This window comes from Nicotiana tabacum, chromosome 24, assembly GCF_000715075.1.
Source record: "Nicotiana tabacum cultivar K326 chromosome 24, ASM71507v2, whole genome shotgun sequence".
In the NCBI taxonomy this organism is placed as follows: Eukaryota; Viridiplantae; Streptophyta; class Magnoliopsida; order Solanales; family Solanaceae; genus Nicotiana; species Nicotiana tabacum.
In genome coordinates this window covers 87,749,765-87,768,023 of record NC_134103.1, presented here as the reverse complement: position 1 = coordinate 87,768,023, position 18,259 = coordinate 87,749,765, and the positions used below count along the sequence as shown (strand labels likewise).

The 18,259-nt window shown below is 35.8% G+C and overlaps 1 protein-coding gene and 1 non-coding gene across 2 annotated transcripts; both read right to left on the bottom strand.

Annotated features, from left to right (window-relative positions):
- Nucleotides 1-840: 840 nt before the first annotated feature.
- LOC107782046 (uncharacterized) lies at nucleotides 841-17,365 on the bottom strand. The gene is made up of 25 exons (XM_075247926.1): nucleotides 16,829-17,365; nucleotides 15,869-15,940; nucleotides 14,894-14,937; nucleotides 14,691-14,802; nucleotides 14,504-14,575; nucleotides 13,983-14,045; nucleotides 13,291-13,368; nucleotides 13,112-13,204; nucleotides 12,803-12,922; nucleotides 11,579-11,665; nucleotides 10,964-11,173; nucleotides 10,837-10,884; nucleotides 10,020-10,268; nucleotides 8,724-8,830; nucleotides 8,399-8,501; nucleotides 8,265-8,310; nucleotides 7,946-8,014; nucleotides 7,780-7,844; nucleotides 4,941-5,110; nucleotides 4,763-4,841; nucleotides 3,405-3,660; nucleotides 3,011-3,056; nucleotides 2,763-2,871; nucleotides 2,120-2,182; nucleotides 841-1,898 (listed from the first exon to the last, which is right to left on the bottom strand). Exons 1-25 carry the CDS (start codon nucleotides 17,153-17,155, stop codon nucleotides 1,818-1,820), a joined length of 2,769 nt encoding a protein of 922 aa, XP_075104027.1. The 5' UTR covers nucleotides 17,156-17,365; the 3' UTR covers nucleotides 841-1,817.
- On the bottom strand, nucleotides 9,133-9,211 carry TRNAL-AAG (transfer RNA leucine (anticodon AAG)). Its single transcript has one exon. It is a non-coding gene; the product is annotated as a tRNA-Leu (tRNA).
- Nucleotides 17,366-18,259: the final 894 nt, after the last annotated feature.

The following is an 18,259-nucleotide window of genomic DNA, read 5'->3' as shown; positions in this document are numbered from 1 at the left end:
AATAAGCTTTTAAAACGCTTTTAACAAAAAAATGAGTACGGATGCAAACGAAAAAAAAAACGGATATAAGTTAAAAAGGGGCGACCAAATAGGGCGCCCATGCAATTTTTACATATATATTGGCATAGACACTTTACAACAATCTTTACAAGGTTAAATAATTGTATTTTAAAAGTGATTTATTATACGAACTCAAGTTTTATAGCTGAAAAAATCACTCCCTTCGATCCACTTTAATTGATTTTTTGATTATTTTCACACATATTAAATAATCGATCTTCTACATAAATTAACAATGAAATTATTCATATTAACCTTTACTATCTCTTTAATTTATTCATTGGAAATATAACAGATACTTCGAAACTATTTCAAAGGCAACTTTAAAATAAAAAAAGTTAATTACATCTTGATATATGAAAAAATCAAATATTATTGACCAAAAAAACTAAAAAATCAAATTAAAGTGAATGGAAGGGAATCTCTTATGGGGTCCTATTCAGTCTTGTTCAATGGTTTTTGCATGGAATCTAAAGATAGTAGAATATCTTAAATTTTTCAAATTGAAGAATAACTTGATTTTCCAAACATTAAATGAAGCATTATGAGATTCCGCAAAGAAAATTTTAATATCGTTAGCCCATTCAAGAAGCCTAACAGCTCTTCCCTACGCGGTAAGAGATGGAAATATTAAATTAAAAAATATGCTTTAAACTTGAACCACAAGATGAAATATTGAAAAGAAGGATATATACACACATATATATTGTGTATGTTGTTTATTTCTTTTATTCTTCTGCTTTATCTATTTATATATTTATTTTGCGAAGGGGAGGATGATTTCTTTTTGGTTCTTGATTGCAGCTCAATATTTTAGACAAGGTCTAACTACATTTTATTCTATAGATAACGATACGATTTTCAATATTCTCTTTAATATCTTACTAACCTGCTATTCCTTCAATTTGTTTTTCTTAGCCCTCGTCTTTGATCTTGGAGAAACTTCCATTTTTATTTTCTTGCATAATTGCATCAGAAAGACTTCTGTAGTTTGCTTTTCTTAAAACTAACGAGAGCCGAGAACTAAATTTTGAACTCAAGTTTGGAAAATAATTGAACCATAAGTTGCACCTGTATGTGTTCACTAAATTTCTAATTCACTTCCATGTCTTAAGTTGCACAAGTATATGTTTGAAGGTGTGAATGCTTAAAGATGTTTGAGAATGTAAAGGAATAGTTGGAAATGATAAAGGACAGATGTCCAAACTGACACATAGCCTAAATTCAAAAATGCACAACTATAATATAGAAAGAATTCGACTATAATTTTTGAAGGAAAATTGTAACCATTGAAGCCTAGTGGAAATGAAAAAAAATAGAAGATTAAGCCACATTGAGACGGGAAACAAACATTACACGTGAAAATGACATTGTATAGCCGCTTTCAAAATAATAGCCGAAAAATGTATATTTTTTGTATATATGTACATTCTGCATGTTATATACACTTTTTCGGCTACCGAATGTAAGTAGTTTCTGGAGAGGGCTAAAAGTGATAAGCCCAAAATAAAAACAAGACAGATTACACAGTGGAAATATAAAACAACCATCAGATTATTAGAAGAACAAGAGGGGAGATCTGCATTTGGTGTAGTTCAACATGTACACTTGGTACACAACACAATCCTGGAAAGGTTCCCCTTCACTCCATTTTACAAACAGCCTTGAATTGGCATACTTCCAAAGCATGGAAAAGAAATGGATGGATGGAAAACAGATACAAACAAGGAAATAAAGCCATGCACACCCTGAACTCTTCACATGGATCTCTCCGATGCCAGATCAAGCAACGTGCGAAAGAACTGCTGTGGATACAGGGGAGGTTGCTCTGCAAGTGCCTAGATACAATAAACACCTTAATAACAATGGTTAAAGCTTAGGGTACTTATTTTTCAGCAGATTTAGGGGTTCCACCATCTCTTCAGAAGTGAACTTGCATGTAATATTTGCATTGCTCACTAATTTTAAATTTTTATAGAGTTCTTTTGTTTAAATGGAATAGACTTATGTTCCAAATTGCAAAACTATGTAATCGTTGAAGTAGCAGCAAATATGTCACCTGATGAATCAAGACAGTGGAAGGAGTCATTCCAGGAACTGTATTCACTTCTATAATCAACACCTGTAACCACAGATCAATGACAACTCCAATTAAATCTCATAATGGATCTGCAAATTGTTATCTGCATATCCCTTTCCTAATTTCACCTTTAGTTTGATTTGCCGTAGAAAATGTTCAATCAATTGTATGAAATGTAGGTGTTGCAGTTTGCAGAAATCCGTTTTTAGATTTTGATTCATCAAGTTCTACTCGGGAACACTGAATTAATTGACAGAAAATATTGCCTCTAAAATGTTCAGTTTGGCCCTAATTCAACCTCAAACGAGCAACGTGGGACAGAGTATTCGACCACTCAATATAAACTTATCGGCTGCAAAACAAATTGGTTCTAAGGTACATAGAAAAGAGACCTACAAACACGCTGAATACTTTGAAATGTTTAGTGTACTCCAGCTTTCTAAATCACATAACAAACTCTTCACCGTGGTTTTCTGTGCACTCAGAGAATTAAACATACCAAGTATGTCACAATATCTCGAGAGGCACATAATGAACTGCAACTTGCTGGAAAAGAGACCATTCCTTAATGACATTATAAAGTATTTTTCAATCAATTCGAAGAATCTCCACAGTAACATACCTCACCAGTGTCAGCATGAACAAATGCATCAATACGTGAAAATCCTTCTAATTGTAGAGTGTTTGCAATAAGTTCAATATGCTTTTTACACCTTTCCAAGGCGGAACTACTGATTGAGAAGAAAAAAGAAATATTGTGAGAAATATGTAGGTAATTTTGAGACCCAGAAAAGTTTATTTTGCAAAGAACAATTTCTGGCTTGGTAAAGAACTACTTTAAGGTAGAAATGAATAATCTTCATGACAAACCTCATAATAGATGATGGCGGTGGAGTCAGATTGATGCCAGTTCCACCTGCAGACACATGAATTTTAAGGTACAAGGTGTGCCCTAAAACTTAAATAGACAGAACCATGTAATGTCTTAGTCATCATTTGACAGGAAAGAATCCACAGTATCCCAAGAAAATGCTTATTAGTTAATGGTTTCAACTAAAATCACTAAGCTCTACTCAACGAACCTATGACTAAGGAAAAAACGATATAACTAGATGATAGGGACAAGACCATCTACCTGCTGTCTTTTCTTTTATCTTTTGCTACAAGTACAGAATTGTGGTTACATCTTGCAACAGGCATATCCAAATAACCAGAAGCGATAGAATGACCTACACTAGAAAATGTGATATCAATGAAGAGATACCTTGGAATTTCTCCTCCAGTGATAATATGCCTCCAGATTCTTTCACAGTTACACTAGGAGTCAATGAATGCATTGATCCACGTTTTCCTACAACACCAACGGTGACCTCTACCCATCTACTATCCCCTTTCCAGAGCAAATTGTGTGCACTCTCGTTTCGGGATTTAGATGCAACAACTATCTCATCAGTCTCAACAAAAGGTTCGAATATTACGAGCTCTGGAGGAGGGTTTGGCATCTCAATCATTCCATGTGCCTGTATAAGATACCAAGAAATATATATTATACAATATAATCTTAGGGATCCTTAGAATCATATGATCCGGTGTTCAAAGCTAAAAGTATTACAGATTGGTAATTGCTGAGAAATAAATTACATAAAATAGAGCCAAGCAAGCAATAAAGATTTCACATGAGAAGGATAACCAGTAGTGGGAGAAGTTCACAGAACAGCTGGAAAACTAAAAAGCTAGAAAATTGAAAAGCAGAAATATAGTGACAGAATTGACAGCTATAGCCAGACAGGACTAATGTCTTGACCTTTGATAAAAGGTTTAGTTTGTAGTTCGAGTAACTTGATTAAGAGCCTTTTGTACTGTTTTGAGCCTCCTTGAAGACAGCAGTTTATGGAAAATTTAGAGCCATATATGTGTGTCAGGTCTAAAATCTCATTATACATTGAGCAACAGGATGTAACTGCTCAAAATTTATCTATGTTCTACTTTATGAATTTAGCGTCAAAAGTTGTAATTGTCATCCAATTTAATAAGCAAACAACTTGTAATATTCATCCAGCAAATACACCTAATTCCTTGTCTGAATCGTCAACACCATGATGGCATGTTTTATTTCCAACAAGCCAAGTACAGAATTTATGATCACTGCAGCAGATTGCTCGAATTACTTTACCTTATAAGGCGGTTCAGCTACAAATATGATATTTTCCCATTTTGTCTGAAATGGAAAACCGGCTATATGCTTACACAATACATGCTGAAATTAAAATTTTTGTGGAGTCATGCAAGTATATATCTTTTTTTTTTAACTTTGCAACTACAGGCCTATACCTACCTCAATACCAATCTCTTAAGCATGTTCTCTTTTTATGATACTTACAGCTGCTGGTATTAATTATATCATGAAAGGACTACTTCCAGAAATGATTCAGGTTAAGAGAAAGCAGCACATGGCAAACCTGTGGTCTATCAGCTACAAAATAATGAAAGCAAGCACAGTCCTATCGAACACACTGTGAACTGAAGGACTCTGATTACAATGCTTTGGAGAATAAATACTACCGGTGACTTTGAGAAAAAGCTTTGTAGATGAGGAGCAATAACAGAGAAGTCCACATATACCTTTGATAGGCTGTTAGGAGGAATACGAGGTAGGCAATCCTGAAGTGCGTTTATGTAAAAGGCAAGGTCCCCCTCACAGCTGCATAAGGCAGAGTGTTAATTTAGCAAGAAGCATTTTCTTAGATTTGCATCTAATATGATTTAGGTATAACAGAATTGAAGAGGAACAAAAGACTACCACAATCTGGCCACACCAGTTGAGCAACCATCTCTGGCTGGTTTAACACATAAAGTGTCACAGTGAAGCTTTGACTTCAACTCACGCCAGAGATCAGATATGCGCATTCTCAGCAGATCGTCTTTCTTCCTCACATCTTTATTTATTGTAAGGACTCCAAAGTCTGTCAGCTGTCCAGAGAAAGAGTTTTTATGCTTGTCAAGGGATAGACATTAATAGGTGTTCATGCAAAATCAGTTTGTGGACTACACTGGAGCATGCAGATGAAGCCCATGTGGAAGAAGTTTCAAATTAGAGATATCGAATTAATTAGAAATAACTCGAGCATGAAGCCTAGCCTAAGTGGCGAGGCCCTTGGTTTTAAAGTCTTGGTTTCAACCCCCAGTATATACTCCTTTATGAAGTGTGGGTAACTTTTGTTAAAGACATAATAAAGTAAATAAAAGTGTACTCTCTGTAATAGCTTAAGCTTTTATATGAGATGGTCACACACTTCAACATGGTATCAGAGCAGGCAAAGGTCCTAGGTTCGAGTCTCACCCGCCACCCAATATCAAAAAGAATTTCTACGTACTTGGCTCATCAAAAAGAATCAAGCACGCACGTGAGGGAGCGTGTTGAAGACATAATTAAGTTAATAAAAGTGTACTCTCTCTAGTTGTGAGCACCCTCCACTTCCAACCAAGAGGTTGTGAGTTCGAGTCACCCCAAGAGCAAGGTGGGGAGTTCTTGGAGGGAGGGAGCCGAGGGTCTATCGGAAACAACCTCTTTACCCTAGGGTAGGGGTAAGGTCTGCGTACACACTACCCTCCCCAGACCCCACTAGTGGGATTAATACTGGGTTGTTGTTGTTGTTGTTGTTGTCTCTCTAATGGCTTAAGCTTTTAGATGAGATGGTCACACACTTCAATAACCTTCCTTATGTATGTTGCAACTGGGATTGAATAGTGGTAAACTGGCATTTATTTACTACTTTGTAACAGTTCAGTTGTATATATCTCAATTATAGAAGCTCGGTCTTTCACTAAAATACAGGACATATTGAGCTTGAGTAGCAAATCAGTCAACTGATCCATGATTTAAACAACGGTAAAGGGTCAAAAATTGTCTCTGTACTATCGAATATTGTTTAAAATTGCCCTCTGTTATACTATTTGGTCAATTATGTCCCTGCCGTTATACTATTGTTCGAATCTACCCCTAATTTAGACGGCTGGCCACGTGTCACTCTCAAATTCAATTGACCCATTCCCAATTTAAAATACCCGATTCATCTCTTATCCGCCCCGTCACCCGACCCTAAACCCCCCAACTAACACAACTCCACCAAATACGAGAAGGTTTCTGATGTTCCAAGCAATCATTAAAAGAAATTTTTGGCGCTGTTCCTAGCAATTATTATTTGAACAAATGAATGAAAATGAGATTAAGTTGAGAGGACAATTGAACAAGTACATCACGTGATTGTGCTTCCTTATTAGCTGAAGTCTGAAGCAAACTTTTGCACAGTGGCCGAAAAGATTTCTATTAACACGAGAAGATTTCTAAAAGTCACCGGAATTTTTTTTATTAACATGAGCATATATCTAAAGGTCACCGGAAATCCAAAAATAACGAGCAGATTCAAGGATTTTCAGTGGAATCTGGCGAGGATCCATTTTCCGGCTAAGTTCAAAAAGTTCCGGAACCTCCTAAGTTTTTAGATCTAACAAATTACAAAGAAGAAAGAGAAAATAACTAGAAAAAAATGGAGGAGAGGGGTGAGGCAGTGGTATTTTGGCCACTTTTCGGTCAAGATCTACAATGGATCTTGCCGGTTTTCATGGTGATTGAAAAAATAAAGAGGGAAAACAGTGAGAGAGAGCAGAGGTAGACGGTGGTGGTGGCCTTCTGATTTTTCCGGCGAGTTTCACCGGTTCTGTTTGCTGGTTGGTGGAACGGGGTTGCTGTTTGGATGACGAAACAAGAAAAAGAAGAAGAAGAAGAGGGAGACAAATAGAGGGTCGGTACAGTGGAGGTTAGTGCTGCCTGGAGGAATTTTCCGGTGAGCTGCCATTTCCGGCAGTTTTGGTGTGATGTGAGGGAAGAGAAGAGAAGAGGGAAGAGAGTGGGGCGGGGTCATGTCTGGTGGGTTATTTTGGAGGTGGAGGGGTTTAGGGTCGGGTAACGGGGCAGATAAGAGATGAATCTGGTATTTTAAATTAGGGATGGGTCAATTGAATTTGCGAGTGACACGTGGCCAGCCGTCTAAATTAGGGGTAAATTCGAACAATAGTATAACGGCAGGGACATAATTGACCAAATAGTATAACGGAGGGCAATTTTAAATAATATTCGATAGTACAGGGACAATTTTGACCCTTTACCGTTTAAACAAATATCATTGGAGTCCAGCTTTTATGGCTGTAGTCTAAGCACCTGTTGCTCTGAATATTTCTAAACTAATCAAAACATGGTTGAGGCAAAAGTGCTCTCATGTAAGTTCAATTGCTTTAAGTACGTCATACCCAAAACAAACTTTTATCTGAACAGCAATGTTCATCTTTAGAAATAATAGCTTAATTGAAATACTTGTGCAGGGTAATAAAAAGGGAGAAAGTAATATCAATATGCCTATGCATAGAGATGTTCTGTTACTTAATGTTATCTTGACTGTGGCCAATGACATGCTTGTTTTGTAGCTAATAATGCAACATTAGCTGAGCACTTCTAATCACAATAGCATAATTGGACGATGACCTGACTGATATTTGATTCCATCCACCGGACAAAATGCAAGGGGTGAAGAAAGAAATGATACTTTCTCGATTAAAATGAGAACATTGATTAGTCAACTCACATGTTTTAGAGCAAGAGAGGTTGCAACTTTGTCCATACATGTTTTTGAAGCCATGACGCCCGGACCTTCCATTATAAGAATGTCAGAAGAGCAGCTATAGATTAGTGATTACAAGTTGGCTTACACTCATTTCTTTCAAATGTAACATCCAATACAGAGTACAGACCTGTATAGGGAACCCCTTCGGCCTCTAGTAAAGATTGAAGTGTACCATCTTCTCCAATGCCCCCATGCACTGTCAATTGGAACACGATGGCACCATTACTATCAGATATTAAAAGATAACATCTAATGAAAGTTGATAGTGTTATAACCTATTCTTTTCTGACAGGGATGAATATATAGCTGAACTATATGCCACTTTATTTTATCTACTTATTTCGTAGCAGATTACTGAAGCAAACATAAATATGTAAAAAAAGTAGCACATACTAAGGCGGTTTAACAGTTGCCAAAAAGGTATAATCATGTACTCATCTACTGACCTGCAATGAAAACAGTCGCCTGAGATTCCTTAGCCAGCTTCACCCACTGCTCCAGGGAAAATTTCTTCGGTAATTCATCAGATATATCAAACCCGTTGAACCAACTGAGCTTTCTAAGACCTATCATCCATAACCTGGTTTCGCAAGTGAGATGTCAGAGCTGCCCGATTGGGTTCAATTGCCTCTAGACACGCATCAAGGACTTCTTCTGTAGTATGTCTCAGCAAAAGGGAATAACTGTACACCAAGAAAAAGGGTTTGACTTGTAGTAAGATAATATTCAAGACTAGGAGGATGAAAACCTTACATCCTCCTAAGGTTGCCATAGCACAAACTAAGTTGGATTCTAGTTCAAAGAAGTTTAGCTGACAGTTGCGACCAGAAAAGTAAAAAGGATGAGTAAAGTAGGCCATAAGACATAATCCACTTGTAGTCTACTGCAATAGCAAATACACTTACGGCAATGTCCATACTGTCTTAGACTTCTTATCTACTTCATGTTTACCGAAGTCTGAAACATCAGAATAGCACGTTGCAGGGGCAAGCAAGCACGGCGTCACTTCAAGCTGCAAACAGCAAAATTGCCACATCATAGTATTGCCAGGATAAATTTGTGAACATCTGAAAAAAAAGATCACAAATTAAACTGCTAAAGAAGTGAGAGAAAGCATCGATGAACAAGAATACAAGGAAGTTGTACTGTTGTACTAACTACTAACTATTACAAAAGGCAAGAGATCTTTTCCATCATTTCCTTCTAACTAAACACGTCTGATCTTTGTTATAGTACCATATATAAAATGATGGCAACCAATTTACAACAACAACAACAAACCCAGTGTAATCCCACAAGTGGGGTAAAGTTTAGTGTTGAGAGTGGGATTTGAACCCACGCCCTTTTGGACCAGAACCTTAATCTGGCACCTGACCAACTCGGCCATCTCAACACTTGATGGCAGAACTAATAACTAAGAACCCTCTTTCCCATGCCTGCATAAAACACCAGCTGTAGACAAAAAAGAAGTGACTTGGGCAAAAAGAAATGAAGTGCCTTAGACACATCTTTTTTGTCAATAACCTCAGACCAATCAATTGAATATTGATTAATACATATGCAGTTGAACACTACTTGAAAACCGCAGGGATCATCAGAACTCCAACCAACCAATGTAAAGACAGTTTCAAGTGCTGGTAAGATAGAAGACAATTGGACATGATTTTGAATGTAAATTTCTAGCACTTACTTTCCCCCAAGCCTACAAATTAAATCAAGATGGCAGCGTTGAGAATTTCAGCAACACTGGAGCAAGAGGACTGACCCAAACATAGTAAAGAAAGCCATGAATTAAGGGTAATGGAAATGATCAACTCATAATTCATTAACTGAAATAAGACAATTTCTAAAGCTTCTGGTAGTGTCATTTGCCTCTATAAAGTTAGCCATTCAGCAATCAATGATAATTGAACAAACTGAAGAATCAGTCCCTGAGGCAACAAGCGAGGGTTGCTCGAGACAAAAGTGGGAATAAAAAAAATTACCATATGAAAATACATGTAACTATGCCTAAATCCCAAACTAGTCGGGGTCAGCTATATGAATCCTCTACCTCCATTCCACACTATTCGGACCCATTCCATTCCAATAATCAATAATTGTCTTTTACGTATTACCAAAAAAAAAAGGATTCAGTCCCCGAGTTGCAGTATTATGTTCAGAATAGAAGATTCATTAGTCTGGTAGACACGAAAACTTACATCATCAGATGCTCTTAGATTCAGCCAAACATTGGTTCCGCTCATAAGAGATACTTGTCGTTCAGAGGTGTCACCACCAAAGATGACGTAAACTTTCTTATGTTGTTTAATAAATGCTTCAGTTACTGATGCAGATTTTGATCTCCTTCTCGAGGGACTTGATATGATATTATGTGACAAAAGAGCTGGAAACCGCAAGCAAGCATGTTGGATGATGGTCCGGAGAATATTTGAGTGTGAAAATCCAACCTGACATGGAAAGATTTGCACAAACTCGTTACATTCAACAAGAATGGAGCTAGCTAATTTATAGGAAACATGTATAATACCTCCACTAGAAGTTGTGATACCGGTAAATATCAAGTTACTCAAATGGACCGTATATCTACCAGTTCTCACACAAGGAATTTTATTATCCCCTGCTTTTGTTTTTAAGGGTTCTTTTAGTGTTTGCATGTTTGATTGGGGGGAAGGATAGGATATTGTTCACAAATCAGAACTTCCATATATAATATAGTACAGGTTTGTTCCAGATGACACCTCATAACAGCATACCACTTTCTTTTTTATTCAAGATATTGAGCACACAAAATTTACGCCAGATGGACATTCTTCTAGAGGAAAGGGCAATTCATGCCAAATGGACTTTCTTATGGTCTGTACAGACACCTATAGCATGGAAAGTTTCATGATACCACATGTTTTACAGATAAAATGACACCACAAGATTTATAGATCGACGGGCCTATACTGAAGCAGGCTGGAAATTTCACGTAATGTTCATCAGCAATAAACCAAGGACCAGTATTGGGAGTACCTTTGACGCTTGCTGAAATAAGAAACTCGTTTGCTCCATTCCACTGATCTGGGGAGAAGAAGGTACACAACAGTTCAAGCATAAATACTGATGAGAAAATACAGGAACAGTCAGTAAGCTATCTCACCAAGTTGATATCAGTGAATATAACTGTGCCAGAATCAGTCCTTCCAAATTTGTTTCCTGCAAAAGAGGAAGCTTTCATAGAACGCGGCAAAAACCAGCCATCAATTCGAGCAAAATCACGCAAACCAAGCTGCTGAAATAGTAATGACGCCCCTTCACGTATCTTTGAAATCACATCCACAGAGAATCTAGGTGGAGTGTGATAAGCAACCTGCAATAATTGCCGTGCTGTTTAGATTAATATAAGCAAGAAGAAATCTATAAGTACATTTTGAGCTTTGAGATAAGACATGAGAGATTTAAATCAGAAAAGCATGCCAGCAAATTAAACAAAAGCAAAGGACCTTTGTATCACCAATCGTTCGATATTTGTCAAAACCTAGTAAAGTTGTGTTTATATAGGGTAGAAACAACCTTGACTATGGAATGTAAAATTAATGAACAAGAGATATGAAACGCATTTACTTATGTCTTCAATGCCATGCTATTATCAATCACATTGAGGATGTCATCATTATGCTTAAAAATGAAAGGAAAAAGGAAAGAAACAAAGAACAGTAAAACATGTCCCTAGAGTTTTAGGTGCACATTCCATCAACCAGAAAATTTACACTACCTGCCGAGTAGGGAGATACTTCCGTCGATAGTTAAATATAGCGTCTTTCTCCCTAACATCAACAGTGCCGTGTGATTGCAGCTCCACCTGAACATGGTGGCCATTAAACACATAGAGCATAAAGAAAGTTGAGAAATTCATTGCTATAGCTATTGACTACATTTCATCAGAAATCTTTCTCTCAACTCCTTCATTAATGATAATCAAACATAAGGATCTACTCATTGACCTACACAATCCTTAATAAGCAGTGGTTCATAATTGGTGTTACATGAAGCAAAACATCAACCATGATGATAGTAAATAGCCTTGTCATTCCTTGCCGATTTAATAGCAGAACACAGTTTCAACAAATTTATTTCCAATAACCACATTTTGTATGAATAATCTTTTCAGCACTGGATCCTTTGTACATGAGAAAACGTTAACAAGTAATTAGGGAACTGACAAAAAAGGTTTCGCGCTCTATGCTACAAGATAACTTAATGAAGTTCAAGTCCTCGACATATAGCCCCGCAAAAGCAAGCAGCGGCAGACTGTCAGTAACTTCTGCTCTAACATTGCTTAAATGTGAGAATACTAATTGTTCCGCACTAAATACATGATGAGCCACTTTAGATAAGTATTTCCTAATCTTGCACACTTGCAGAGCTGAAAAGGATCAGTATCAAAATTCAACTCTATAAGCCCAATAATGGACCACCAAAGAGTATCACTTTGTTTTTTCTTTTTCGTTTTTTTTGAGAAACCAAAGAATATCACTTTGCTAAATGACAATTATCACCTTTATAAAAGAAAGTTGAAGGAAATTTGGCTTTCCATCATACCAATGCAAGGATTTTGTGTCAATTTCTGCCTGTAATCAGGGACGACGTGAAAGGGCATGATAACCATACAGATTCAGAAAGCAGTTAAAGATATCTTCCTATGCAATGCGTATATAATAGATTAAATTGGTGCCCATCATTTCTTACATTTCAAATATCAATCTTCAACAGACAATAGCAATTTAAACTGGCAGAAATGTTAGATGTTCCTAATTCTTGGATTTATTTATCTGATATCTGATATCTCTGCAATTTAACAGCTCAGCACAATGAAACTCTACAGTTACTGTACTCATGCAAGTTCAAACCCAGGCACTAGTTGCTTTCACCGTCATTTTTGAGAATTTATAAACCTCTAATAAACTTAATACTAAAAGAGAGTAAAGTATCTATATACCTCTGTTGGCAATAATACAACAGGCTGGCAATCAAAACCAGAACCTACATCAAGGACAATTGCTGTAAATTCACTACCTCCTTCAAGGAAAATTTCAACAAGGACTTTGTCATCAATCCCCTGCCAAAGTAATGAAAAATGGTTCATTGATTGAATATATGCCTGAATACAAACTGCGACCTAGCATTTAAAGGACTTCCATTTCCAGTTTCATCAAATACAGCATCAAAAACAATGCTTTTCAAGAGGTGTAATATAACAAACTTAAAAAACTAAAAAGAAGAATGGCACGGAGAAGAAAGAGATTACCTCAGAAATAATTGTGTTAGCTTTTTGCAGAGAATCAGTGACACCATAGGCAACACTAACTCCAATGCTTGATCCTGCTCTTGTTGGCTTTACCTGCAATTTTGTATGGCTCCTAAATGTAAATAATGGATGAGGAGTGCTGCAAAACTACCAAAATGAATGCTCCATTTAGTGCTCACCACAACTTTTCCCAACTTAGTGTCTAGTAGGTTTTGGTCAAACCACTTAGACAGTCCAGATTCATCCATTTCACTTCCCTAAGAGCAGGACCAGACCACACAGTTAGTTTTGTGTACAATTCTGTTTCTTGGGTGTATTAGAAAAACAGAATGTCCAGAATGATATTTTAAGAACGCAGCTTCTTGTAGGCTGCATTGGCTTGCATATCAACAAGGGAAAATACAGGAAAATAAATACTATAAAACAGAAAGTAGATGTAAAAACAGGAACAGTCGAGTAGGAAGTGAACCAACCAAGAACAAAATGAATAGAGAAGCAAAAGGTACTTCTTCTCTTTATTGGATAATCTAGAGAAGAAAAAGGAAGATTTACCCAGTCTCAACATAAAATAAGGATAGATTATGTAATCATGTTCAGGGGGAGTCGGAAACAAGCTGAGTTGTGAATATTCCTCAGCTAGATAAGATAAGCAAGTTCAAGCCTTTTTGTAAGAAATATGATGTCAAACATAGCAGATACAGTTTGAATAGGGAAATAGGACCAAAAAAGACAAATAAATTGGAAGACCATTTTTAACAGTAGTAACATATGCCTGCATATGGAAACTTCAAACAGAAGAAAGCACATGATACAGAAGGTCAAAAGCAGAACTAAAAGACCTTGATGAAACACAAATAAACACAGATCACACCTGTATGAGAAAATTAGGTACAGTCACGAAACCTTGTCTGTCAAGCTCCAACGATGCATCATACTGTTGAAAATTTTGAAAGAAGAGTCAATATCATCTATTAATCAAAGAGCAGTTTGGATGGATACTGCATTATGGACAGCAGCCTGCTACACCATGGACGATCCTAGTAAAAATTTCTTGCTGACATGATCAATCTAGTACATTAGCATGTGGCTTCCATGTACTTTAATATGAGTGTGTTTCTCTTAAACACACTCATAAATCAACTAAAATATCAATATGAAGATCAAAGGTTTCAGAATAGGACTGTGGTTCAAATTAAGGGTTACTAGAGTTGTAATACAACCAAACAATTTAAACGTATGAAAAGTTAATTTTGAGATTAATGGATTCATTCTTCAAACGAACAGCATATATAGTGTAATCAATACATACATTCTTGTTGGTCTCAACTGATATAAGAAAACCATGCCAGATCAGAAAAAATAAAAATAAAGTAGATGCGACAGGTATTTTACTTTATCAAATGCTTTTTGACATTGGGTGGACCCTGTTCCAACAAATGGAATATTTGATTGTTCCAATAGCTCCTAAAAAATGAATCAAGACACATGTGAAAACATAAGAAAAGGAAGTCGTTTAAGCTTTCAAAATCAGAAAGCAATCAGTACGTGTGAAAGTTCTTGAGTGTTTCAGTACAAAAACCTGAACGCCACCATCTTCACCAAAACGACCATGTATAACAGGAAAAACTATGTCCACAGAAGAAGCAAGGTGTTCTGTAAAGTCAGATAATGACCGGAAGCCTTGGGCAAGACTGCAAATACAATATGAGAACATTTCAACTAAAACAAGCACGGAAAATTTTACACCATAACAAGCTCGGATGTTCAGCTGTTACAACTAACCTCTCAAGTTTGAAATCAAAGTCTGCAGGAGTGTTTGAGTATACCTATAAGTGAAATTTAACAAGAAAACTAAATTATCAATAGCCAAAACCACAAAAGATACAGGAGATGCGCAGTGCCTAGGAGAAGCACAAGGGATAAACCATCAATGAGTTTTTTCTTTTATCAAGCTTATAAACTATCAATGAGTTAAATTTAGTCTGAAAATTGGTTCTTTCCAAATGCATATTGGGTCTGGCCAATGGCCAAGATTCACATTGCAGAATGAGAAAGCAGAAATTAAATATCCTCTGAGGTTTAAGCCAAATTCAAGCTCATGGTTTATGAGCCAATAATCGGATCAAACTGAATGGAAAAGGAGAAAAGGAACGATTGGCTTACAGAAGATTTTAGAATCTAAAGGAAAAAATAAGTCAGAAGAGCTTATAAATTTAAAATGAACTTTTTACCAAGCAACTTATTATACTAATAAAACTGCATAAACAAAATGAACCATCATACTGATCAATAATATTAATAATAATAATAATAATAACAATAACAATAATAATAATAACAATAATAATAACAATAACAATAATAATAATAACAATAAAATGCACTAATAGCTTCTGTAAATTCAATTCTAGCTCTATAACCTACTTTTTTTCGTCAAGAAAACGGCACCTATAATTCTTGTTAAGATAATTATTGATGCACATTCTGAGATCATCCATCTCAGTAGAGACAGATTATCCCATATTCATTTCGACAAGAATCTCTACCTATCAATCAACCACGTCTTGATAATCCCAGAATCTTTTTTGAATAGCAACCAGACTGTAATAAATTCATAGTGGAAAAGTGCTCCTAATGAAGACTTTTCTTACCCTGCTTCCAAGTCCCCCTAAATATAGGTGATCAATTATTACAGTAACTTATAGGGAAAAGGACAAAAAGTACGGGTTAAAGGGTGCATATGTTTAATCTGCAAACCTGCGCAGTGGATATAGCATAGGCATTGAGGTTGCTATCAATGTAATAGCAGCTAACATCCAAATCGTCCCCCTGCTCAACCACTGGAGAGCGTAAATCACAAAATGAAAGAACAAATATTTTTCCATAACACAGATAATAGACACGGAACAATCAACTATCATTACATTAATAAAACATAATAGTCTCCTATTTCTTAGCAACAACCAGCAGCAAGAAATGGAGTACTAGATTACATCTTCTAATGTGTAATATGTGGCAGCCAAATAACACTCAACTAGTCAACTAAATCATCATTTGAGTCAAGCCAGCACGTGAAGACGCGTCGTAGAGATCAAGCATAAGCAAATAATTGTGTCTCTTCTCTAACAACTTAAACTTATAAATAAGGTGGTCACACACTTCAACATAATATCACAGCAGGCTGAGAATTTGGGTTCAACTCTCGCCGCGACCCTTCGTCAAAAGGAGTTTTAATTTTAAATAGGCAATTACAGCTACAATTTTCTTTTTTGCTGCATCAAAACAGAACATCCACTCTCTCAAAGAGCTTGACTTAAAACTTTTTCAGGTCAAGCTAGGGCAGTGTAAAAATCAACATACGTAAATGCTTTCTTCAGTTCATCAATTAAAAGAAAAAAATTGATAAGTAACCACAAAAAATAGTTTTGAACTTGCAACATTTTCATAACATGAATTTAGTATAACTACAGGATTATTAGAATTTCTTTTCAAAAATCTTGCTCTCGTTAGTTTAAATTTAATCCTCTTCTGCAAAAGTTGCACTTCATCAATACAAAAACGGCTAGTGTCATATTTCAACCCCAAAACGTATGTTCAAATCAGCACAGCTGCAGTACTTCCGCAATTAGCTCTTAATTAGAAAAGAGATAAAGAAACCATACAAATCTAATTTCTTTATTAATGACAATAATTTTGGCGGGAAAATTGAGTTTGCACCTGAATATGATCAAGAACTGATCGAGCAGAGTTCAACGAAATTCCACGCTCCGCAGATGGGCCCCCACAAATAAGCCCCACTCTAAGAACCTTCCCGTTGTGGGCCCTCTCCACGTCAGCACTCCCACGATCATCAACTACTTCAGTAGAAGATGTTGCCCTAACTATCCCAACTCTGCAACTTCTCCTTTTACAGCTCAAATTACTACTCTTTACAGGGAAATTAATAGTTTTTCTTAACGCAAAGGCCGGAAAAGAGTACTTCCTATGGTGGGTGAAGTATTTGGAATTAGGAGTTATTGAGTTGATTGAAAAGGAAGAAGCCATTTGGGAGATTTTTGAGGATTAAAGGTAATTAAAGAGTAATTAAGGAGTGAGAGTGAGGAATAATAAGCATAGCAGAAAGTGATTATAAAAGAATTGGTGCTCGGACGGCAGACCTGAATTTGCTTCATTTGTTTAATTTTGGGTTTAGGAGAGAGCGTCTTTCGTCACTGTCGTGTCCGTTGGTTGCCGCTTTGTCTTGTTCGTTATTTCATTTGCTCATTAACTTAATCTATTTATTATACAAATCGACGAACTGATTACTCTCACAGTCTCACTCCCTCCGTCTCCGTTCAATTTATGTTTTTCAGGTATAATTTAGTTTTTACTATTTTTATTTAAGTCTTTAATAAAATAATTTATAACGACATAAATATTTATAATTTATTTAAGATTATAAATTTTTAAATTTATTTTTATTTCTTGCTCACGTAAAGTGATACGAAAGAATGTTAAATTCAAAAGAAGTCGTCACCTATTATTTGTTTATATCATATTATTATTTATCTAGTCTAAAATTATTGAGTTTGTTTTTCTAAAGTATATTTCCTCACCTAAGAATCTTGAGCTTATCTATGTTCAGGAAGATTCATTTGACTAAGAGAAGTATGATTACATTGCCTAATGTTAGTTTATTTTTCTAATAGTTTGGTTAAGGTATAAACCACAAAACAAGCAAAAAGAGACAAGAAGAAAAAACAATTATTACATGTCAAAATGAATATATGAAAATAAAAGAAGAATTTACCAACAAAAGAAGATAATAAAAGAATACATCATATCTTTTTGGTGGTAGAAATAACACTAATCAGTCACTTTTTTTTCTTTTCTTTTTTTGTATGCCTAAAAATAATACCATTTTATATTCAAAAATAATTTAACTTTAAATTTTTTTAGTTTATTTTGAAATAGGATTATTTATAGCCAAATATTTGTGGCTTATTTTAAATACAAGCTTCAAATCTTTTTCTTTCTTTCTTAAACTCTATGGCCGATCAAACATCAACACATAAATGGAACAAAAGAAATATATAAATTGGATTGCTTCAAGCGGGGGATTTCAAAAAGATGTGTGCACAATGCACTATTGCAACGAGGAAATCTAGA